This window comes from Pteropus alecto, unplaced genomic scaffold (genome assembly GCF_000325575.1).
Source record: "Pteropus alecto unplaced genomic scaffold, ASM32557v1 scaffold338, whole genome shotgun sequence".
Classification (NCBI taxonomy): Eukaryota; Metazoa; Chordata; class Mammalia; order Chiroptera; family Pteropodidae; genus Pteropus; species Pteropus alecto.
In genome coordinates this window covers 3,539,150-3,564,158 of record NW_006441995.1, presented here as the reverse complement: position 1 = coordinate 3,564,158, position 25,009 = coordinate 3,539,150, and the positions used below count along the sequence as shown (strand labels likewise).

General features: G+C 37.5%; 1 protein-coding gene across 1 annotated transcript in view; it reads left to right on the top strand.

Annotated features, from left to right (window-relative positions):
• The window catches only part of C6 (complement C6), a 48,143-nt gene extending 23,929 nt beyond the window's left edge, over window positions 1–24,214 (top strand). The window contains 10 exon segments of the mRNA XM_006919512.1: window positions 945–1,070; window positions 3,644–3,810; window positions 5,250–5,475; window positions 6,325–6,506; window positions 6,790–6,894; window positions 10,165–10,297; window positions 11,187–11,375; window positions 16,219–16,309; window positions 18,600–18,841; window positions 24,033–24,214. Of these exon segments, the coding sequence (XP_006919574.1) occupies window positions 945–1,070; window positions 3,644–3,810; window positions 5,250–5,475; window positions 6,325–6,506; window positions 6,790–6,894; window positions 10,165–10,297; window positions 11,187–11,375; window positions 16,219–16,309; window positions 18,600–18,841; window positions 24,033–24,214 (1,643 nt within the window).
• Window positions 24,215–25,009: the final 795 nt, after the last annotated feature.

Genomic DNA, 25,009 nt, shown 5'->3' with positions numbered 1-25,009 from the left:
GATGTCAAAATCTCCAACAAATAATGCTTGGAAGTTTGGTAAAAGGCAAGAACGATGAGGACTAAAAGTATCAGAACTGGGTGACCTGAGCCTCAGAGCGTCAGGGCTTTTGCAAGACATAAAACTGTGGAGAAGCATCACTGGGAAACTGGGAAGATGTCAGCAACCCCAGCTCCCACACCTGAAGGGACTGGGAATGAGGCAGTACCAACTTTCCTCGGTGACAACTGGAAAGACAAGTACAAGCTTAAATAATAATAAGGAGAGCGAGAGAACAGTCAGTGAGGATGTTGAAAAGTAGAGTTCATAGGTCAAAAGTCAGAATTTCTGAGAGCAAAACAAAAGGGTTTGGGAGGTAGAGGTGGAGTAAGCAACTGAGCCAGGGAGAGGAAGCCTGAATAAATATGAGGATGAGTGTTCAGGGAAGGAGAGATGACCAATAAGATTTAAGTTTAGGTGATGAACAGCGGAAAAAGTGGAGTGAACTGAGGTCTCACAGAATCACCTGTGACCCGGAAAGAAGGTCTGACAGTGAAGCTTCAAAAACAGAGTATATGTTTCTCTCTTAATCTGCAAGGCTGTACAGTGGCAGTGGCCAGTAGGATATGCAAGCTTTGAGGTTCATTGTGTGTAGGCAACAGGCAAGGCCAATATGATATCCTGGAATGGGCCACAGTGACCCCACGTGTGTTTCCTAGGGCCAGTGTTGAAGGGAAAGATGGCAGGGATTCATAAATACCTCTTGCGTTCACGATTGTCTCAGAGTCTGTGAAGACTGAATCTGTAGGTAAAAACTGTCATTCATTAACACTTATAAGAATTAGACAAAATGGTGGCTGATACAGAGCATCTGTAGCTTCCCAAATGCTTATAGCCTCTTCTTTTCTTCTCTGAATTGTCAATGATGCATTCTCAGGGCTTTTTGTTTGTATTCCATTTCCTAGGTTTAACAGAGAAACAAATGAGAAATTGTGTTCGGATTGAAACAGAGAAACGCGTTGCATTTTTTTTTACAAAAAAATCCGTGAAAGAAAAGTGTACCACTAATAAGATGTCAGAGAAATATGAAGGTAACAGTACTCTCTCTTAGCAGCTTACCCAGTGTGTCCTGAGGCTGATGGTAATTCAAGTACCACATTGCACATGACTGTGTTATTTCTGACTTTCATTTATTTCATTTATCTATCACAGAGCCTTACATGTGGTGAAGAGCGCAAATAAAATATCATTTGTATCACTTAAAAGGGTTAAGGTTTTCTTATCTTATACTTAGGTTGTTTAATTTAATTAACATTGATCCTTCCCTTAGGCTGAACTCAATATTAGACATTGTGATGTAAAAAGCTTACAAAGTAATGATATATATAAACCACCATTCAAAATACAGACTGGTAAGGGTCTAAGAACATTAGGTAGAGAAGGCTCAGGCAACCAAGCCAGAAACCCTAGTGTTATCTTTGACTTCTCTCTCTTTCTATCCTCCACAGCCAATAAGTATTCACTCTACCTTCTTAATATTTCTCCAAGTTATCCCCATTTCTTCACTTGCATAGGCACATCCTCCATTCATTATTTCCAACCTGGATTACTACAGAAGCCTCCTAACTGGCTCCTGGCCTCTAGTCTTGCATTTTTCCAATCTTTTCTACATATTTTCTGTGAGAGGAATGTTCTTCAAGGCAAATCTTATCATGAAACTCATAGGCCTTAAACATGTTGTGGTTTCACAAAGCCTTAAAGATAAGTTCCTGCCTCTCTTTCTCTGCCTAGTTAAACTGTTTGTAGTCTCCTAAAAAAGTCATGTTCTCTCCTGTGCCTTTCCATTTTAAATAATTCCTTCCTCTGTGTAAAATTCTCATTCTCTTACTTCTGACTGATTGCTACTCATTCTGCTCAGAACAAAAGAAAACAAAATCACAGAAACCTCTAAAATACAAACCTTATATTCTCATGGGGAGACAGATAAGGAATAAATAAAAATATAACATTTACTATAATAATGAATAGATAATTTAAAATATCAAAGCATGTAAATGGTCTACACACAGATTCCCATGTTAAGCATGAGCAAAGTGAGAACTGGTTTGACAGCTACACATTCATATTTTAGCAAAAAAAGAAAGAGGAGCAAATACAACAGCATGCAAAACAGACAAACACCTAATAATAGAAACCAAAGAATGGATAAAGATTATTTAACAGTTTTTCATAAAATAGAATAATTTAATAAGTATGTGAATTTAATAAGTCAAAAGCTCGGAAACAAAAAAGATTAAATATAAGAACTAATTGAAAAGAGAGATACCAAAGCTAAGGCACAAAGGCAAACAAACATTGAAAAAGATCATTATAGTTGTAAATAAATTAGGCACTGCAGGGACAGAATATAATTGCTGTATTTCGAGGACACTGATTCCCATATATTAAATTATATTTGTCAATGCATTTCCATTAGAGTTTCTTTAATAATTGTTAATATCTGAATCTTTTCACTGTATTCATTATAAATTACTTTAAATCTTTCCTACATATAATTAATTTTATTAATTTTATTTTCAGATGATTATATTTTGTCACTGTCAATTGGTATATGATATATTGGCAGATACTAATTTCTCTCCTATTTTTGTATGAAAAATAAATACCAAAACCTCTAAAATTTTCTTTAAAAATTTTCTGTTTTATTTTATGTGCTTCACTTAGAAAAGAATCATACTACTTTTCGTAGGGAGAGTATTTTACCCGTTGTCCTAATCATTCTAGACTATCTTATGGTAGGGGCATGGCTCATCCTTACTGGCACTGCAGAATACACATCAAATTAATGGCATTAACTACCACCCATATCACGAGACTCTGTTTCATTTAATTTTATTTCTTACCACAATTTCCTATTGCTCAATTCCTATTCATGTCAAAGACACCATTAGTTAAGAGGGATCGTTTTGAAAATTTACGTAAAAATCTATGCTGTGTATATTAAATGTCATTGCCCCTAAAGGAACATTGGGCCAACTCTTAACTTGAGGTTTAATTCTTTTTTCCTTTGATAAGTTGTGCTTTTACTCCTGTCTTTAAGTTTAAAGGCATTCTGTCAACTTTTTTCTGTGATTGGAAGTCTTCAGCCTGGCAGTCAACTGATTGGATATCAGAAGCCATGTGGTTTATATTATCCCAGGGGACCGAGACATATACGAATATGCATATCAAAAGTGGAGGTTTGGCATCAGAAAGCGGGAAGCAGTGTAGTCAGGACTTGGGCTGCATTTGCATTCCAGCTCCTCCTACCCCACTTTAGTAACCATGTGTTCCAGGCCAAATCACTTCTAGCTTTAATGTCCATGTTTATAACAATACCTGCTTCTCGGGGCTGTTGTGAGAATTACGTAAGATAATGTGTGCAAAGTGCCTGGCACATACGAGCAGCTTAAAAAACGGTAGCTGTTCGCACTATCATTACTATTTCTATTATTAAACTCCCTGTAGGGATGAGGAGTAGTGTTCTCTTGCTTTCCACTTAGCTTACTTAATGGAGCTACGTGACTGTACCATTTACTTCTCCCTCCTGTGCAAATAGGCTTATCTTTAAAGGTTGAATGTGCAATAAAATTAAATGAGTAATTCTTTTTGAAACACCTTGCAGGTTCGTTTTTGCAGGGATCAGAGAAATCCATCTCCTTCGTTAAAGGTGGAAGGAGCGAGTACGCAGCGGCTCTGGCGTGGAAGAAAGAGGCCTCTGATCCGGAGGAAAAGGTCTTTTCTGAGTGGTTAAAATCGGTGAAGGATAATCCTGCTGTGATTGACTTTGAGGTAAGATTATAAAGTGTTATGGGTAAGAGAGCTAAAGTAGTTCTCTAGCGGCCCAAAGGAATTGTCATACAGTTTTTTTTTCATTTCCTTCTCAGATGATAAAGGAAATGTCTTTCTCTAGTGTGCTTGCACAGTGCACCTTCTTTTAAAATGTTACGTTACACATCTGTGGCTTTTGCTATTCAAACAAGCATTCTCTAGCATAGTGTTTAGAATTTCCAGCATGCATAAAACATCAGGAAAGGGAATTTAGTGAATAAGACTGCTCAAACTTGCCTTGAGTGGTACTCTCCATCTCCCTTTGTATATAAAAAATTTGATTTCTGTATTTTTTTTTTCAACTCTTTATTTTATGGACACTCCTAAATCTTCATTTATAGCTCTATGGAATAAAAGGGATTTTAGATCTGTTTGGCTTTCTGTTTCTATCACCTTTAATTCAATTTTCCAAGTTATATTTGTTGTAATTACATTAAAAGTATATATTTATTATTATTATTATTATTTTGTTATTATTTATGGAATACTTTGCCCACATATCGATCTTATGCAAAACTAGTTTTGCCTAAAACATAACCACATTTGTAAAAGCCCTCTAACAAGCTCTTCTGCTCATTTCATTTAAATGAAGATGAAGGAGTTCAATCATTATGAATGTAGAATAATTTACATGCAGCATGAAGATACGTTGAGCTTTCCAGGTTACGGTAGGAAAATAAGATCCAGCCACTCAACTGGGCATTTGTGAGTCATACGCTGAACTAAATAGTCATTCCTTTGGGTTTTAAAATATTAATATGAGCCCTGGTTTTGTGTTAGCCTCATCATTTGTTATTGTAATTCTTCTATTCATCCTGCTAGTGAGGTCATTTTTCCATTTTCTCCCACTCTACATTTTCTCCTGTGGTTCCACCAAAAGCTAATAATGTCCCTGGAAAAACATAGAACACAGAAAGCTTCTCTTCATTTTCCCTGGATTTTTCTCTTTGAGTCAAACTTAATGAGGTTTCAGCAAAGCATTTCTGAACTGCCTAACTCTAGGTCATCTATCTCAGTGCTTTGACGCATGCATTTGATGCCTAATAAATAACATATTGCAAGTCTACGTAAGCAACACCTCATGTGAGGCTTCCTTCATAGTAGAAGTCTAGGGAAAGGAAGCTCCTGATACATCACACCTACCAGACTTTACTAACAACAGAATGCAGCCAATCTCTCAGAGAGCTTGCTCTACCCACTATAGAAGGCAAAGAAACTCCCAGGCCCTCCCTTTTTCTCCACTGGTTCATAAGCAGATATCCGATATCCTACAATAATCCATTTTAAGTGTGGGATTTTCCAGGCTTTGCCTCTCATCCCATGAGAATTGGGCAGTGATGGCAACACATGCTAAAGAGATGTGTCTGCAACTGGACCTCCTCTCTACCATTTTCTCTTAGCTTGCTCCCATCACAGACTTGGTAAGAAACATCCCCTGTGCAGTGACAAGACGGAACAACCTCAGGAAAGCTTTTCGAGAATATGCGGCCAAGTTTGACCCTTGCCAGTGTGCTCCATGTCCTAATAACGGCCGCCCCACACTCTCAGGATCTGAATGTCTGTGTGTGTGCCAGAGTGGCACTTATGGTGAGAACTGTGAGCGACGCTCTCCGGATTATAAATCTAGTAAGTATCAGTGACTTACTGTGAGGCAGGTACCTTTTCCTCTCCAGAAGTTATCCTAGGTTGGTCAATTAAAACAAAAATAAAAACAAACTTCTATTAGCATCTTCCACCTTATGCCAAGTCACAAGGAAAATAAGCCTGGAGAAAGTTAGACTCTAATGTCACACAGCCCTGGTATGAGTCTCAGCTGTGACCTACCAACTCTATGACCTTGGGAAAGTCACCTAGCCTCTGTATGCCTCAATCTTTTCATTCATAAAATGGGCAGTATGTGCCCAAAGATTTTTAAAAAATATTTATATAAAGGATAACAGCATAATGCCTGTAACACAAAATAAATAAAGAATAGAAAATGCTACAAAATAAAATTTGTGACACTGTTGTTATAAGCCTTTTATATATTGTAATGCAGAATGAAGGTGGCTTTGTAATAAGGATAAATTAAGCCACAACGAAAGTTTTCATACAGGACTAAGTAATGTTCATGGTTACCTCTAATCCTCCTTAGAAAGAAGATCTGTCACGGGAGTGAGAGTATATTCTGTTACCTTTAAAAACAAAATTCGATATATATTCTATTCAGAAGTTTATATTTATACATATATGCATGCATATACGCATGTGTGGGATATGTTGCAGATGATTGAAAATGTTTCATAATCGTTACCATTATTCAGGCTGTGGGAACAGGAAAGGGAAATCAGGCAATATGTCTAATCCTCCCAATAATCCTGTGATATTCCACAAAGGATCACACAGCTAAAAAGTGAGGAAACCAAGTTGGCCTGGCTTCAAAGCCCCATTCTCTCAGGTAAACCATGATCAGTGGCTGAGTCTTCCTGTGTCTAGGTGCAGTAGATGGGAACTGGGGCTGCTGGTCTTCCTGGAGCTCATGCGATGCTACGTATAAGAGATCAAGAACACGAGAATGCAACAACCCTGCCCACAGTCTTGGAGGGAAACCCTGTGAGGGGCAGAAGCGGCAAGAGGAGCACTGCACATTTTCAATAATGGAGAACAAGTAAGGATGTGTAATGGGAAAGAATGGGTCATATTACCCCACTAACAGAAAGTTAAGACATTTATTATCCTACTGCTAAGTAAAGAAATAGTTAGAATTTTACCCATTCCAACGTAACACATTAGTGAGGTATTAGATTTGCTGCTATCCCTTTCTCTGTAATATTTATTTCTTTATTATATATTATATATGTGCATATATACATGAATATCTATGCATACATATATGCATATGAATTTTAGGAAAAAGGCTGTGTTGCCTTCAGGTCTTTAGGGAAGGCAGGCCGCTTCAAGCCATTTATCAGTGATGATGAAGATATAAAAGAAGTAGACCTTCCTGAAGTAGAATCAGATACAGAATGTTCTCAGCCAGTTCCTCCGGAAAATGGATTTATCCGAGTAAGCATCCTGACCTTCACTCTAGGTTTGGAGTTCAAAAAAATAGAACTTAAAACGTATGTTTTTTGTTTTTTGTTTTTTATTTAGAGTTATCGTTTTCCTTATTTAATAATCTTCTGTTGAATTAAAAAGTAAAAAAGTAATGTTTAAAAATACTTTGCCACTCTTCCATCTTGAATTCCCTAGAGATGTCTTTACACCTGGTTGTTAGACCAAAGGATGGCAGTTTCCTTGTGTTCCTTGGCACCACTAATTCGTGTGCTAATGGTACATTTATGTGAACGGAGAATGGAACTTGAGTATAATACAGGTTGGGATGACTTGTGAGAATCTACAACTGAAGTCTGACTGTTTAATTCTGAGTCCGAGCAAACTAATCCCCAATTTGATCATGTTATCAGAGAGACACACTAGTTTGGCTATAATCATAGGAAGTGTTGTGTCTGTAACATCTTATTAAGTTAGAAACCTATAGCACTCTTAACCAGTCCATACAATTTTAATATAATTAACATAAAATTAATCATTGTATCTTTTTTCATTAAGGCACAATATGTTTCTTTGATTAAAAGAAAAAACTGAATTTTTTTTTGTCAGACAGGTCTGTGGCTTTAGATATAAACTTTTAAGAGACATATAGTATTTAAAATTGATTACAGAAGCCATACTCCTTAATCAATTTTACCTTTCTTTTTTTAAAATTTACCTTTCTTAAACTCACTAAAGTCTTAATTAATCATTTTTCAACTGTATCATATTTATGAACAAAGATCAACAACCTTGTATTCATCAAGGCTAGCAAATAAATATCCATGGAATGTAGTCTGAGCTAATGTTCTTCCCTATTCATTTGTCTTCTGCAAGGTACCACGCTTAAAGGTTTTAAAGGGAAGAAATACCTTGGAGGGAGGTAATGTCAATTGTCTTTACTCTAGAACAGAGATTCTCAAATTCTGAATGCTCTGGAGGGCTTGCTCTGACTCACTCTCAGAGTTTGATTCAGTAGGTGTTGGATGAAATGACCTTACCTAATAAGTTCTCAGATAATACTGATGTTGCTAGTTCAGAAGAGCCACAATTAAGGAACAAAATCTTTAAAACAGGGGTCAGCAAACTATGACGCACAGGCCAAATCTGATCTGCCATCTGTTTTCTTTTATTATCTTTTTTTTTTTAAATAAAGTTTTATTGGAACATGACCACACTCATGTGTTTACATCTTGCCTATGGCTGCTTAATCCAACCATGGCAGAGGTGAGTAGTTACAGTAGACACTTGTGTGGTCTGCAATTGACTACTGAGGACCTTTAAAGGACAAGTTTGCCAGTCCTTGCCCTAGAACATTATCCTCAAAATTACATTTTGTCAGATTCAGATACCTCAATAAGTTTTAATCTATGCTGCTTACAAAAACTGTTAAAATTATCAGCATTCTAATTTTAAAAACACACAAAGGGTTTAAACAATGATTCATTTTTCTATGATTCCTTTTACAAAATTAGATTTTGTTTCCATTTTCATTAGTAAACTCCTTGTCTTATTGTCCTCTTTATTAAAGGTCTACAATCTATCTGACAGTTTTTACTCAAAAGTAATACAATTTTAGTTTTCCTAAGGAGCACTTTCTGAAATGTTTAGTAGCAAAATGTCCCTCATATGGAATCAAACAGAAGCAGATATGCCCAATTTCAGGGTAAAACAATTATGTCTTTGCACATGAAGATATTTGTTCAAGGACCAAGACACAAGTTCTACTCTTATAGGCAAGTGACAGTAACTTTAGGTAAGGTTTTCTTGCTTAGTCAGTCTAGCAGCTGTGTTGGTCTAAGCTCAGAGGTTGTAACATACACTTACAGGTTATAGCTTCATAAGAGAAATGAAAGTGGAAACTTAAGGCAATAATTTATTACAGGAAGAATGCAAAGAAAAAGTTCAGCCTTTGAATAAAACATGCAGATCATTAATATTATCCATCACTTTATTTCTCTTAGAAACAAAGTCACACCCATAATAACCAATGGTAGGATATTCTTCTTCTATTCAGGAAATTAAGAATCTTCTAGGAGACAAGTTGAATTATGTGGCTGGATAATAACAAAAGTCAACTATTAAGCTTTCACCTCCCTCAAAATTCTCAACTTCCATTCTCAGAGAATAACTTCCTAGTTAATTCTCTGCATTTTTCTCACATTCAGTAAGGAAAAAGAGTGTCGCATTACTGTCTCTCTAAGAAGAATAGTGTTTTGCATTCTTTCAGCAAAGAGTTATTAAGCCCTGTGTAAAGATTTGTGAGATGGAAATCTGGTTGTGGAGGTGCCTCTCGAATGTCAGGGAGGAACTGATAAAAGTGATTTAACACTGTAAAAATAGACCTTTGTGCAAGTTTTCCCTAGAACTTAAAGTGATGGTTCACTCCTTAAAGCTGGGGAAATGAACTGGGTTTTCATAGAGGAATTTCTATTTGAAAAGGGTCTTGAGAGAAGGGAAGAGAGAAAGCATTAAGGATAGCGAGGGAAGAGCCAGGTAAAGACCTAGAAGCATGCAAGAGAATAAATGTTAAGTTCAAAGAATGGCAGGTGTTTTGTTTTGCTAGGGCATAGGGTTTATGGGAGGAGATGGCAAGAGGTGAGGATGGTAACGTGGGTTAAAGCTAATATTCCAAACCAGGTAAGACCCATTTTATCTGGAAAATTATAGTAAACCACCCCTATCTCCCCAACCCTCCCCACACACAACAGCAGTTGTATTTTAATTATCTATAATTGGGAAAATATGTAATTAAAATAAATATTTAATAGGACTTGAGTGACATTTTTAAATGATTTGTAGTGAATTAGTCATAATATCAACTGGTTATGTTTGCATACATAGAATACAGTATTTATCCAGTTTGTAACCACTACAAGATAAGCATATAGTTTTTTTGCTTGTTTGTTTGTTTTTATTCTTGAAATAGTAGGCCATCCCATATACAGTGAGGAGCAAATCCGTAAGTAAAATATATATATCTATATCAATTTAGAGAAGCATTCTGGAAGATGGATTAGAAGAAAGACCAATTAGAAAGTCGGTATGGTAAGAGACAATAAATGCCACGAACAAAGGCAGCGATGATGGCGAAGGACAGGAGAGAACTTTGAGAGATATTTGAAAGTAGAAACTGAGAGAAGAGAACTCTGTGGCTGAATGAATAGAAAGAATCCAGAATAACTTTGAGGTGTCGTATTCTTCATAGCACTAATAAGTTGCTGATTTCTGTTTGAATTTCAGAATGTAAAGAAACTGTACTCAGTTGGGGAAGATGCTGAAATTTCATGCTATACTGGATTCAAAATTGTTGGATACCAGTACTTCAGATGCTTACCAGACAGGACCTGGAGACAGCTAGATGTGGAATGCCAACGTGAGAACTGGGCAGCCATTTTGTGCGACTACTCTAAAGAAAGAATGTGTCCAAAATAAATAAATCAAAGTCACACCCTTAGATCAGTACATTTTACTATTTTTTTGGTACCTCTGGTGAAAAGGTTTAGTAAAGCAGAAAATAGGATGCATCTGCTAAAATTAGATTTCAAATTATCTTTCTATTTCAGTTCTAATATGCCCTACATATTAGCCTCATACACCCAAGACTGCGAAGCATGTGCTTAAAAAGAAACCCAGGAAATCTGCTCATTGCATCTAACGACAGACATCTGTTTTGCCTAATGTACAAACTGATGCAAATTAATAAATCCCAGGAAGATGATACAAACACCGTTTATGTATCGAAAATGGGATTTTATGTGAAATGCAGTTGTCTCCTTGGAGCCCGTTCACATTCTTTGCTGAGGAGAAGAGGATGAGTTTGTAGAGGATGAGTTTATTCCACACAGTAAAATCAAAATGAGATTCAAGCAAGGGAAATCCAAGGAGTTATTATGGGACCCCATGATGCAGAATTGAGGCCAATGTCAATAGAATGTCCTGCGTCTGTATCACCCACAATGTGGTGACTTGCTTTTGAAAAAATGAGGAGAAGAGGGATGAAGATTATCTCTTGAAAGGAAAAGTTCCCAATAATGTAATGAAAATTTGAAGTATCTGGAGCTAGTTCCTTAGCAAGGGAACCTAGATAATGGGACTAAAAGGAAGGCTCTTGGAGGAACCCCAAGTTTTCTTATCAAAAGGTGGCATTAAAGCAGAATGAATTCAATAAATCACAGTAAAATCACTTCTTGGTATAAAATTTGCCTACATCTGGTGAGTATTCTGTTCCACTAAACATGTCTGAAATTTTTCTCTGCCTGTAGGGACACAGTGCCTGAAGCCCGTTGTACAGGAAGTCCTAAAGATCTCACCATTTCAAGGATCATATGAAATTGGTGAATCCATTGAGCTAATCTGTCCCAAAGGCTTTGTCATTTCTGGGCCATCGACGTACACATGCACTGAGGATTCCTGGGCACCGTCCATTTCAAACTCACTCACTTGTGAAAATGGTGAGTAGCAGCTCAGGATTCTGGGATCTGCTAAGTGGGTGTCCCCCGGGATTGACAGTACAGCATCTACCATGGTGCTGTTTCTTGAGTGTGTTTTGGAAGGAGAAAGCAGGTTGTGTTTCACCCTTTGCAGACGATGATGTCAGGCAGCAGATGAGAAGTTACTGTTCAAGTGGATATCTTCAAATTTTAGAGAATGAGGTCAATTTCTTTTCTAATTTAAAACTTTAATATTTTGAGAGTACAAGCTCTCTCATCTAATAAAATCATAGTTAACTGAAAATTTAGGTAAAGTGAAAGGCCATAAAAAAGTAGTCCAGACTACTTTTTAATTACTTAAGCATTTCATTTGAACTTAAAACACAGAAATACACATTTATTCACTAATTTTATGATGTAGGACTAAGCTCTTATTTCTTAATGAGTCTCCTAATTTGGATTTCAAGGCTTCTTTCTCAAATAAAGCTAATACAGTTTTCTCTGAACAATGATTTTTAACCCCAGGTAGTGTACTTCTTTAAAAAACACCTCCATCTAGATCTCATCCCGGATTCTGATGTCATTGAGCTGGAGAGGGCCCAGTATTTACTGTTTGTTTAAAATCTCTCCTAGCTAACCCAAATATGTGTAGAGTTGAGAACCATTATTTTCCAGACAGATGAAAACTTAAAGGTACTTTTGAAGTAAATTGACTATAGAATGCTCTAAATTCTTTATATATTTTTCTTTACTTTTTTACAATATTCTCATTCACAATTAATTTAAAACAAAATTTTTGCAAATCACTTTTAATTGTTCAAAAATTTCAATTTAGTTTTTATAATAATAACTCCCTTTTTCTCCTTTATTTCATCAGTTGACATACTTAATCAACTTACCCAGTTACAATAACAACTGGCATAAATAGATTTGGAACAAACAAAACAGACTCTCGGTAAACCTGTAGCTTGACTGGTGGGAGCAGAAGTGTGAAGTTGTAGAAGAGAGGAAGCACAAACCTTGAAGTTCAGTGTCAGACAGGCAGCTGGTATAGAGGGACCAGAGAGTATCAGCCTGGCCAGTCAGTTAGCTGGAGGACAGTTAAGAGAGTTTCTATCAATTCGTGTCTTCTAAATTTCTCAACATGCTTGTTCAAATAATGTCTCATTTTAAGTCAGAGAATCCTTAAGGCTGTATCTGAGATCAGATATGAGTAGGCCTATTTTGCTTATTTAAAACACACACACACACACACACACACACACACACACACACACACACGACATAGAGAAGTTGAATTAGACCCAAGGCAGACAGTTTGGATCAAATAGGAACTGTGCAATAGCTCTGCTAATTCCCCACACTCTTTGCTATCTTGCTTTCTTTATCCTCTTCTGGATTTTTATAATATGTGAAGGAAAGGGGAAAAGTTAATCTGTTAAACAACCTTAAAATTGATGAGGAAATCTCATGGAAATTTATAAGAACTTCAGGTTAATATTGTGGCTTAGTTCCGCTTGACTCCTGATCATATATATCAGAGGGATGGATATGTTTGGGATGCACAGGCTTCAGAAAGTTAAGATCCTTGGGGTATATTAGGCAGCATCTTCTTTATGCAAATAACAGTACACACACAGAGATAGAGATAGAGATAGAGACAGACAGAGATGAGAGAGAGAGAGAGAGAGAGAGGGAGAGAGAGAGAAAGAGAGAGAGAGAGAGAGACACACGACTCTGTGTTTGGAAAAGAAATTATAATCCAAACTGAGAGATAATGAAATGTTCTATATTAAATAATGGAAATCAATATCCTATCTCTTATATTTTCTCTCTAGTAACATTGACAAAATAGATTAATGAAGGAAATCACAGAAAGAGAAAGAAAATCATCAATAAAACTAGACACTTTTAATGTGTGGGGAGCTGTAAGGTAAAGAGACTCTCAGGCCATTTATTGGCTAGGGAAAGACTTTTTATTCTTTCAATGCGAAAAAAGCAAGCTGCTGCTGCCTCCACTGTTACTTGTTTCCTTCCTCTGAGAAGCTGACACCTCCAGAGGGTCCCCTTGTTCTCAGCCCTTCAGAGATGCAAGACTCTCATTTCTGCATTGCTTACAAACTGCGCTGGGGGTGTGGGCAGCCAAGGGCCTGTTCCAGCTTCATCCTGAGCCCTCGTGAGGGAGCAAAGACTCCTTGCATGGAGTCATTGACAATTTCAAATCTGTAGTGACAGAGAAATCCTCTGTGCCACTTAAAAGTTGATTCTCTTTTGAAACAATGTATGGCTTGAGGTCCCTCCCTGACCTAAGTGTGGATTTATGTACAAAGGGCAAAGAGGTATAAAAGAAACCAAAGAAAAACAATCCCATGTCAGTGGAAATAATCTTAGTGTCTGAGGCCTTCTCAGCAGCTGTAGGCCTCCATGTTCATGAAAGTTCTGGGCCAAATATCACCAGATGGAATGAGAGTCCTAACAGAGGATAACAGTAGGAAACGGAAATAGCAGTGAAGAAGAAAACCTACCGATTTTTTAAATCTTTATTTTTGCCTCTAACATAAACCTTCTTCCTTTATCAAACTTTCTGCCTGACAGGCTCAGAGGAGAAGCCATGAGCTGGGTCTCCTGTTCTGCCATCTAATGTGTCGGAATATACAGATAGCTGCCTACACCCCTCCTTTGACAACTGCTTGCTTACAGAGGCCATTGTGGCTCTGTGGATACCTGCTTAGTCAGACGCAGTTCAGGGAAGTTTGTTTCATCCGACAGGCTCCAGAGGTCAGCACCAGCTCCAATTCAACCAGTCTAAAGGTTCTCTGAATGAGCCTTAACGGAAGCAAAGATAACCAAGGTTTCTCCCTCTGTATAATGTGCCCAAGTGTTAGTCTCTCTGCTTTAATTCCCCTTCCTCACATACACACTAGCCACTTGCTCATCTTAGCTTGAACATCATTTCCTTATGGGTCTTTCCTTACATTTCTCAGTTGGCATCTTTCTGTTATGTGATCTTCTGGAACCATGTTCCCTTTCCCCAAAATACCTGTCTCAGCCTGTAAGTGTAAACCCCTTACTATGATTATTTGATTAATGTCTGTTTTCCCGCTATCCTTTAGATTCATGAAGAAAGGAACCACTGCTATTTTCACTTTTTTCTTTTCCACCATAATATCCTAGTGCCTAGTATATAATGCAGGGATAAATAGCTACATTTAGGTGTTGCATTTCTTCATTGATTTTTCTTAGAAGAAAATCAGACTTTCGAGCCATTACTTCCCAGCACCTATTTGCAGGATTGTTGTCACTGATATCCGTATTTCTACACGTAATAGACAATATTTTGGTCCTCAGTCCCCCTTCACCACTCAGCAACATTCAGCACTGTCGACCATCTTCTGCACATACATCCTTTCTGCGGTTTCCAAGACACAATGACATCTTATTTAGATTCTAGCTCTCTAGCTGTTGCCTTGTCTTTTGGGGAGGCTCCTGCCTGTGCTTGGATGTTATATGTTGGAGTTCCTCACCTGATGCTACACTCTCCTGCTGGGGAATCTCACCCATACCCATAGCTTCCATGATCCCCCATACACTAATAACAAATTTAAATCTTTAGCACAGACTTTTCTACTGAGTTTTAGACCTGAATATCCAAATTTCTATATACCTATTTTGTTTAAAAGTCTTAAAGATAACACAAATTCAACATATGCAGAGAGGAACTCTCGAGTCATCACTCTCCCCTCCCTAAAACTAACATCTTTGAATATTTTCTATTTCAGTTAAGGTACTAATGGCTGTTTTCTTATGCAAACCAGAAACCTAAGAATCATGATTCACAGCTCTCATATCTTATCCACAAAATGCGATAGCATCTATTTTATCTGCTAAATATGTCTCAAGTTTACCCACTTCTCTCCATTTTTCACCTTGGGGACTTTGGTCTATATTACCATCTTCCTTCACCTGAACTACTATAATAGCCTCATAGATTGTCTGCCCCTAGCCCTCTTAACCACCATGCCTCTCCATTTTCCACACAGAAGCCAGAATTAATTTCTTTTGCAAAATCTAGACCTAGTTTTGTCATACCATCCACTGCTTAAAACTCATCACACTTTCCACTGCTTATAAAGTAAGGACAAAAGTTCTTCAAAAGCCTTGAAAGACCCTGCACAACCTGCCACACACCGACCTCTCTGGCCATATCTTGTTCCATGCTCTTGTTTTTATGCACTTCAATCTCACTGGCCTTCTTTCAGTTCCAGAAAAGTCACCTGCTGCCTCTCTTTTGAGCACTTTCATGCCTGATATTTCCTTTGCTTTGAATGCTTCTTTACTTCTCTTCTCATTTTACCGTTCCCAGCCATTCTGGCTACATAAATTTTTTTGATTATATGCTTTCCCTTTAATAGCACTAATAAGAGCAGTAATTCTATTTGCATTAGTGTGTGCGTTTGATTAATGTCTGGCTGCCTCCACAAGACTATAAGCTCTGTGAGCATAGAATCTGGGTCAATTTTTGCTCAATCCGCTTTCACCAAAACGTAATGCAATGCTGGGAATACTATAGTTGCTCAATAAATATTTAAAAAACAAATGAACAGAAATTTCACAAATTCCATTTTCTTCAGTTATCTGAACTTGACAGCAATTTTAGGTAGAAAAAAATGACACCTCATGAGAGCTAGAAGGGACATTTCAGATGGAATATTTCATGTCAACTTATTTTCAAAAGCCAAAATGAATGCTCTAACTTCAGGAGGTAAATGAAAACCTTTCACCATTGCCTTTTCTCCTAGGTTGAGATTCATCGCGTAAAATCTATATTGTACACTGTCCTTTACTCCTTTTTCTTTTCTTTCAGAGATTCTGAAAAACTTAAAGGGCCATTGTCAACTAGGACAAAAACAATTGGGATCTGAATGCATTTGCATGTCTCCGGAAGAAGACTGTAGGTGAGAGGCACTCTCTGGACTGTGTGTAGAAATTGGGGAAATCGGTCTAGTGTAACCAGCTTGATAAAGAAGCTGCGCTTCTCGGAGCACAAACATGAAACGTATTAATTTTTTCACATAGCTGATACTCTTTGTGCTCGGTTGAATTCCTCCTTCCCCACTGGTTGTAAGTTTTCTAATTATCTCTCAGCCCAGTTCCCTAAGTTTGCATGGCTCTTGTTTATTAAAACAGTCTCATTTTGATGATAAAGACTTGTTTCTGTCTATTTTAAAACTTCCGACTCAATTATCTCAAAACCTACCTCTCTCTTAAGGAGAAGGCTGTGACCCCAAAAGCTTGGAGTAGAGAAAGTGGTGTGAGTATGGACTTCATACACACATAGCTTTGTCAGTTTGTTCTTTCATGTAGGGGCAGAGAGATTGAAGGAGAAAGATGATATTTCCTCATGTGACTGCCATGACTAGTTAGCTATCTCTTCTTTGTTGTTACAACTGCCCTTTATTTACATGAACAAGCCTAGGAGTATCAAGAGCGCTTATTCATTTAAGGACTACTTTCAGTGGAATTTAATCCAAAATAGCATTAGCTTAAGATAAAATTTTTCTTTCTCTGTCTCACAAAATAAATACAGAGATAGGCAAGCTAGGGCTGGTGTGGTGAATCTCAGTTCATGTAACACTGAGGCTGCTTCTTGCTCTCTGTTTTGCTATCCTTAAAGTTATTTCATGGTCTAAGATTGCTCTGCTGCAACAGGAAGGAAGGGAGACCAAAAACAAACACAGTCTCTCTTTTTAAAGAGAAATCCTGAAGGCCCATCATTTGCTTCCATCTCCTTAACCTTCTCATATTCACATGCCACACATCCCTGCAAGAGAGGCTGTGAAATGCAGTTCTTTGGCTGGCTGTAAAGGCATTTGTGGATAACAGTAGAGTACTGAGGAGAAGAGGGAATGAACACTGGGGTAAGGGGCCAGCAGGCTGTGCCCAGTTGCCATACTTTCCTTTTAACAGCGACTAGCTCTCATGTCCCTCTGTGCTTAAGATGAACAAATGCTTGTAAGGACTCATTCATTCACTCATGTAAACCCTACAGGGCCTTTGGCTGTATAATTCTACTGACATAAAACAGCCCAAAGGTGGCTCTCTCTGCTCTCCTCAGTATCCACCACAAGCTGTCCACCACACAGCTTCTTGCTGCTGGACTCCCCTCACCCAGCGGACGTCCTGCTGGAGTACTTACAACATTCATGTTGTCCACTTAATGCAGGAAAAACTTTTCTTATGTTTGCAATACTAAACCATGAAAATAGACTGCCTTCCAAAATCATCTAAATTTCAGCTCTTCCCTGACTCTCTAGCCTCTTTCTACAGTCCTCAGTTCTCTTGTATATGGCATTGAGGTGTTTGTGGGAGTGGCTGACCCCACAGCCTAAGTTCTCCAAACTTAGTGAGTGGCCTTTTTTTCTCATCTATGGTTTCTAGTTCTTTAAACACTGGTGCACTGATTATTAACTCTAAAATTGACATCAGAGAAGAGACTCAAATTTGGAGTAATCAAGGAGTTCTTATCCTCTCAGCAAGACAAGGGCTGTGGCCGCTGGTTCTTTCTTGGTAGCAGGATCCATCATCTACTTAGAGAGATTAAGCAAGTTAGCCAAGCATAACTTAAAAGTGCATGTTAATCATAAAACAAACACACATGCAAAGCTATAATGATATATGATTCTAGTGTTGCAATTAATGAATGTTACTGAGTTCAGAAGAGGTACAGGCTACCATGGGCTAGGTTGATTGAGGTTAGTTTTAAAACGTAGGCAGTAATTGAGCTAGACACAGAGAGGCAGATTGGAGAGACAATGCAATGCTGATTGAGCAGAGCATGGGATGGCAGCAAAGGAAGAATAATCTTACCAGTTTAGAAAATGATCAGTACAATTGTCAGGTGATAAAGAGAGATTAAAGAGGATGAGAAAATAATTCTAGAAAGGCAAGTTTGTTGGAAGCAAAATATGGAAGATCTTCATTACCAGAGTTTAAGAATGTAGGTTTTAATTCAAAGGCGATTGAGAGTAATACCAAGACTAGGATGAAATTTTAGAATGAGGAATCTCAGAGCATGCAAGACAAAATGAGGAACTGAGAAAAAAAAAAAAGAAATCTGAGGAGAGGGGTAGCAAGGTGACGAAGACTGGGAAGTAAGTTAACATATTAAGTTGGCTAGATGCTATCTCTTTTTTTTTTTTTTTTCTGGTCTTCATATATAAATACTTGCTTTCCTCTCTTGGGCAGCTCTAATTCAGAAGATCTCTGTGTGTTTGATTCAGACTCCAGCCATTACTTTACTTCATCTGCTTGTAAATTTTTGGCAAAGAAGTGTTTAAATAATCAGCAACTCCATTTTCTGCATATTGGTTCCTGCCAAGATGGTCCACAGTTAGAATGGGGTCTTGAAAGGACAAAACTTTCATCCAATAGCACAAAGAGAGAATCCTGCGGCTATGACACCTGCTACGACTGGGAAAAATGTTCAGGTGAGCGCCAGTGATGACCACATACTAGAAGTGCTCTCGCTTAACCTTCATCTCAGCGAAATTTCCTCTTCTTTGCATTCAAACGCTCTCTTTTAAAATCAACCTTTTCTTAATCAAAAATAATTTTAGTTTATTGTAAAAACATTATAAAATTATTTAAACAGAAAAGAAAAACATAACCCACTTATGATTAGAAATAACTATGTTAACAATTTTGGTATAAATCTTTCTAATCTTTTTTCCATGGCTATATAATCATTACCACCTTTAGATCACAGTAAGAAGAGTACCCATCCTCATCTCATGCTTCAGGCACTCTTTCTCACTCCCGCTTCAGAGGACATGCATCAAAATTGTTTAAGTTTTCTTCTGGCATTTGGAACAGGCTGGGACCAGCATAAGTAGCATGCCCTGGGTCTAGACTGAGTTCCTCATGGGCACCAATAGCTGGAAGCATCTTCCTAAAAATGTTTTACATCCTATTTCAGTGCCTGGGACTAGCCAAGGCTGGCAGTATTATTCAGGGAGGACACTCTGAACCCAGACAGGGTCTTTCATGGACTCAAACAGTGGTTCTCCCTGACCCTCTACTGCTTCTCTCCTCTCCCATGCCTGGGATCAAGTAGATGCTCTAAGGAGTTCTGGGATTCCATCTACAGAGTCATCCCTGGCTCAGAGGTAGACTTTCATTGCCAGGGAGCAGCATGATAAGCCTCCTGACAGCAAGGTAGTCTCTCCTGAGATTGTTTGGGATTGAACTGCTAGTATGGTGCACTGACACTCTAATTTGGAGTGACTTTAATTGTTTGCATAGAGAAGTATTCCATAAAAAAATTTTCTCCAGGGTCATACATACCTCAGGAGTAGCCCTGATTATATTCCAAATTTAAAAAAAATAAGATCATACTCTACATCCTATTTTACATATTGCTGCTTTTCACTTATATCATGAAACTATTTCCATGTCACTATATATTATTCTGTCACGTAATTTTCAATATCTGCAAAAGCCTATATGGCTATTTTGTGATTTATTTAACCAATTTTCTGTTAGACAGTTAAATTTTTCCCACAATTTTGCTATTACATAGACAAATCTATCACAAATAAATCTATAATGTAAGATTATTTCCTTAGGATATACCTTAGAAAATACACCTTAGGATATACTTTAGAAATTTCTAGTTAAATATTATTTGAAATTATAAAATCTGTTGTATCAACTTGCTTTCCAGAAATGTTTTACCGTATGACATTCCTATCTGCACTGTATGATAAAGACGTCCCTCCCACACCCTCACCAAACCTTGGAGTTATCACTCCTTTATATCTTTGCCAACTTGATACTTAAGAAGTGGCATTACATTTCTATTTTTTGTAATTGTATTGGCTGTTGCCATCTTGTTTGTGGATTGCTTGGAAGCAGAAACTTCAGAGCAGTACATTTGCTCTAAGATGAAGTTTGATCCCAAAATAGCCTACCCAGGCTTCATATAATACATAAATATGGGTTGAAGATTAAGATTTAACAGAACCCAAATAGGCAACTAGATTTCCCTTGTGTTTATCTTAAACTGAGGCATAAAGTATGCAACAGAAACTTGTTGAATCATTACCTCTAACTTTTGCTAAAACTATCTTACTTTAAAAAAAAAAAAAAGACAAAAAACTTTTATCGTTCTCGTTCATCCTCTTTCACTTTCCAGCCCCGTGTTCTTCAACTCAGTCCTGTAAAAGGGGAGAAGCTTTATTACTCAGATAAAGTTTCTTCCTGATCCACTTAAAGCTAATTATCAAGATCTAGCTTCCTTGAAGGTGGCAGGATTGAACTCATGACAGAGGATATACACAGAAGCCATGGTCAGCAGACCATATGATGGTGGCAACTCAGGACCTCAATGTCTGGGGCTTCCAACCTTCAAGCCATATTTAAACAAGCCATATTTGAACTGTAGGAGACAGCAAACCAGGCCTCATAGGTACATTGCCCAATTCTAATCCTATTAAATCAACTTATAGATAAACGCTATTATTCATTCTTTGCTCGATCAACACCATTATCCAACTGACATCTTTCTCAGAAACAATAATTTGTAGTAGAAAAAAGCTGACAGCATTACATAACATTATTTTTTATCTAAAATATAAACCCTTTCTTTGAAAATTGTAGTGTAAGAACATTATTATCAAAAAATACATGCAGAAAATAAAAGGAATTTGGACAGCGGATCAAATAAAAATGGTCTCTGTCTGTACTACAATCGGTAACTCAGGCATTTTGGGATGTGTTTAGTGTTAAGTTCCATTTCTCATTTATCATAAAGAAAAAGGTCTTCATGGAACTCTTCTGTTGCAAAGAACTATTTTTTTGCTGTTTTTCCACAAATTTTTCTTTTCAAATCTGTCCAAGTAATAAATAATCCGCGGCTTACAATTTCACAAAAATCTTTTACTATTAGTTCTTTGTTGTAAGTATATCTAAGTCCCATGGTCTCTAGGAGTCTAAGTTTGTCTGAAAAAAAAACACTAAAAAGTTTGAATACTTAATCAATATCACTCAAGTTAGCAGAATGTCTTGGGGGTAATCACACTAAAACATGAATATTTCTTAATAAGAGATCTACATCATTTAAAATATTCTTTGATCTTGCACACAATCAGAAAACGGAAAGCATTTTCTCCCCCGTAGATATGGTCTGCCTCTGGCAGCCTTCTTTAATTGATGAGCAAAAGTCAATTTCACAGAGAATTCAGTTCAAGTAGCACTGGAGAACAGCGTCAATGTACACGCCACAGCAATTATGAAGAAAGAGTAAGCTGAAATTGTGTTTTATACCCAACTCACTCATGACAAATTAGGATATTATTAATCTTGAATCGAATTGAATGTCACCTTGATTAAATTGTGTTCTTGATTACATTGTGTGCTTTGCTACTGATTTCCTTCTCTTTCTAAAATAAGAAAAAGTTTAAAATCAAACTTCAAAATAACATCAAGTTCACTTTTCAAAAGTTAGAACACAAATGGTTGTGAAATGAGCCTATTTTTATGAATATTATGTGTTTTGTCTGAATTTCAAAAATATTCACCATCAATCAACAGGAAGGGAAGATTTTTTTCAGCAAACATTTATTTGGTACCCAATATATGGAAGTCACTATACAAGGTATGATGAGAGGTCTGAAGATAAAGGGCCTTTGTACACTTAAATCGGTCACGGTAATTGGAGAAGTAACTACATAATACTTACATGAATAACTTTAATGCAAGGTTGTGTGTAATAAGAGCCATAAGAGAGATAAATGTCTTCTGGCCTGGAAGTATTTCATAAGGTTGAGAGTGTGGGAACTGAGTGTTGGGGGATGTATTCGTGGAGGAGGTGGGAAAGTTCTTTGGTGTCAGTAAGTCTGAAAATAACCCTGCTAAGAGCATTTAAGCCATAACCATACTAAAAAAGTGGTGACTATGGCCTTTCTGGAAGCCTAGGAAACTGACCTCTCCAGAGGTGGAACAGTCTCCTGCACCTCACCATACCCTGTTCTTTCCAATAATGGAGAAGACTTTCCACAAATAGTATCTTCTCCAGCTGGTTAACAGAGGGCGTAGAAGGGAAACACATGCTTTTTCATGAACTGTTTCCTACCAAAGACAGAAAGCCTATGAGTATGAGGATTTGCCCACTTCCCTGCTATATTTTCTCCCATTGGTTGAGACACATGGGAAAGTACTGATATCTGCCTGAACGAAGCTGTAATCACTGCTGATTTTCAGACTGGCTCAGATATTTTGGCAATGTGAATTATCCCAGATCCATCAAATACATTTCTTTTTGAATACTTATATCTGCACCCCAAATTCAGAATTTAAAACCAATTAATGAAGCAGAATTAATTGAGCACCTTGGTAAGAGCTGAGTGGGATGGACAGATGGATGAGCCATAGTTTCTGCTCTCAAAGTCCTTATAGGTGTCTTAGGAGAAAAACAATAGGAAAAGCTAACAGGAAAGTATAAAAATGTCAGATATAGTACAGACAAGTTTACACCATTAAAGTTTAGTTAAATAAAAGATTGGCGAGGGGCTAAGTGGCTATGAAATGCTTCATGGAGAAGGTAAGACTTGTAGAAACTGGACATGTGGGGAAAAGTAGGAAAGAGAACATTAGTCTGGCAAACAAAAAGGGAGGGGGGATGTTATGGGCTAAAGGACAAAAACTGAAACACCTTTGGGGTCTTGTTTGGGAAACAGAGAGGGGGTTACTTCACCCAGAATGGAGAAAGCCAGAAAAGACAATGTTGCAAAGGGATGTGGAGGTTAAACTGTAGGTGACCTTGAACTCTGATTAAAACATGCATGTGTATAAATAAGCTTGTATTCCTTTACTCAAAACTAATTTAACATACTTAGTTTGGGTAACTTTACTCCTAATTCTATTTCATGAAATTATTTCATGAACAAAAGATTTATATGAATTATAAAGTGGTTAGGTGGTTCTGAAACCAGGCCTCATAAGAATTACTCAATTTAATTACTTATTAAAAATACAGTTACCCAAGCATAACACAGGAATATTCTAGAAAGAAATCAACAAATGTGGTATAAAGTTAGGTAAAAGAGTTCAGGCCTACGAGTCATGTGTGATTTGAAACCTGTATCTGCCACATACTAATCGTGTGACCATTACTTAATTGTGGGGCAAATCACTTAATATCTCTGAGCTCTGCTTCCTCAACTGTAGAATTGGTATATGGACATATATTTCATACATCTGCTGTGAAGGTTAAATGAAATAAGGCATGTAAAGTGCTTGGCATATTTCGTGGGTTTTGTAATACATGATCAATAAATGATAAAGATAAATGTACTTAGGCAATGCCAATGAGAAAAGAACAGAAAGGACATACTGAAGACATTGGGAAAATGGATTGACCAGGTGGAACTGATTGGCCGTGGGCAGTGAGTGAGAGTAAGATGTTAGAGATAACCCGACCGCTGAATCTTATTGGCTTACTCTGTAGTCTGCTTTCATATTTTGGGTCAATGCCTTTGTTTCAGCTTTCTCATTTATTGCCACCAAGGCGCTTACCACTCTGGAGACAAGCTGGGTAATATTAAACCCTAAGGTACTGTGGGGAGTCACATTCTCTCTCTCTCTCCCTCACTCTCGCTCTCGCTCTTGCTCTCATTGCAGCCTCCACTTCCAAATGTGTCTGCCTGTTGCCCTCCCAGTGCTCCAAAGGCGGAAATCAACTCTACTGCATCAGAATGGGATCGTCGATGAGTAAGAAGACGGTGAACATCTGTGAAGTGGGAACTATAAGATGCGCCAAGAGGAAAATGGAAATACTGCATCCTGGCAGGTGTTTGGCTTAACACAATTACTGATAAACAGATTTACTGTCCAAAAATAATCCCTACAAAAGTACAAACAGACTGGCATGCCCAGAAGTTACTGACAAATTCTTTAGTGTTAGTTTCATATCATTCTTCTCCTCTGCCTCTCCTCTCTTAGACTCCCCTATCTTGTTCCAGCCCACAACACCCTGTAGCATATCCTTAGGTAATACTTTTTTTTGAATCTAATAAATTCTTCCGTTCATGTTGCACTAAAATGATGGGATTTCTGAGGACCTTATGAAGCCCCCGGTACTAAGCATTCTCACAAGTAGAAATAAGGACAAACACTATAATTCTCTTCAATGAATCAATAAACATAGAGATCTACTACAACTCGTAAAACACATTCTTGAAACCCAACCTTTATGCATTCATTTGACAAATAATTTTGAATGCCTGCAATGTGCCAAGACCTGTTTAAGGTGCTGGCAAGTCAGCAGTGAGTGAAGCAGACAAAATCCCTGGCCTTCAAGGATCTTGCATTCGTGTGGAGGAAGACATACAAAAATAAATAAATAAATAAATAAATAAGCACATAAAATATATAGTATGTTCGATGGTGATAATTGCTGTGGAGAGAATAATGCAGGGAAGGGTGAACTCCATCCATAAGCCTCATCTGAAGCTAGGAAACAGTCCATAGTAATAAGCATCACAGCAAGGATGGTTGGACCCAAATGAAAACTGCCTGTTCAAAGCAGCTCGTAAACTTCTGAAGTTCCAGTCTCTCAGGAAGGAGAAAAGGGATTCTCTTTACCTCAGCTAAAGTGC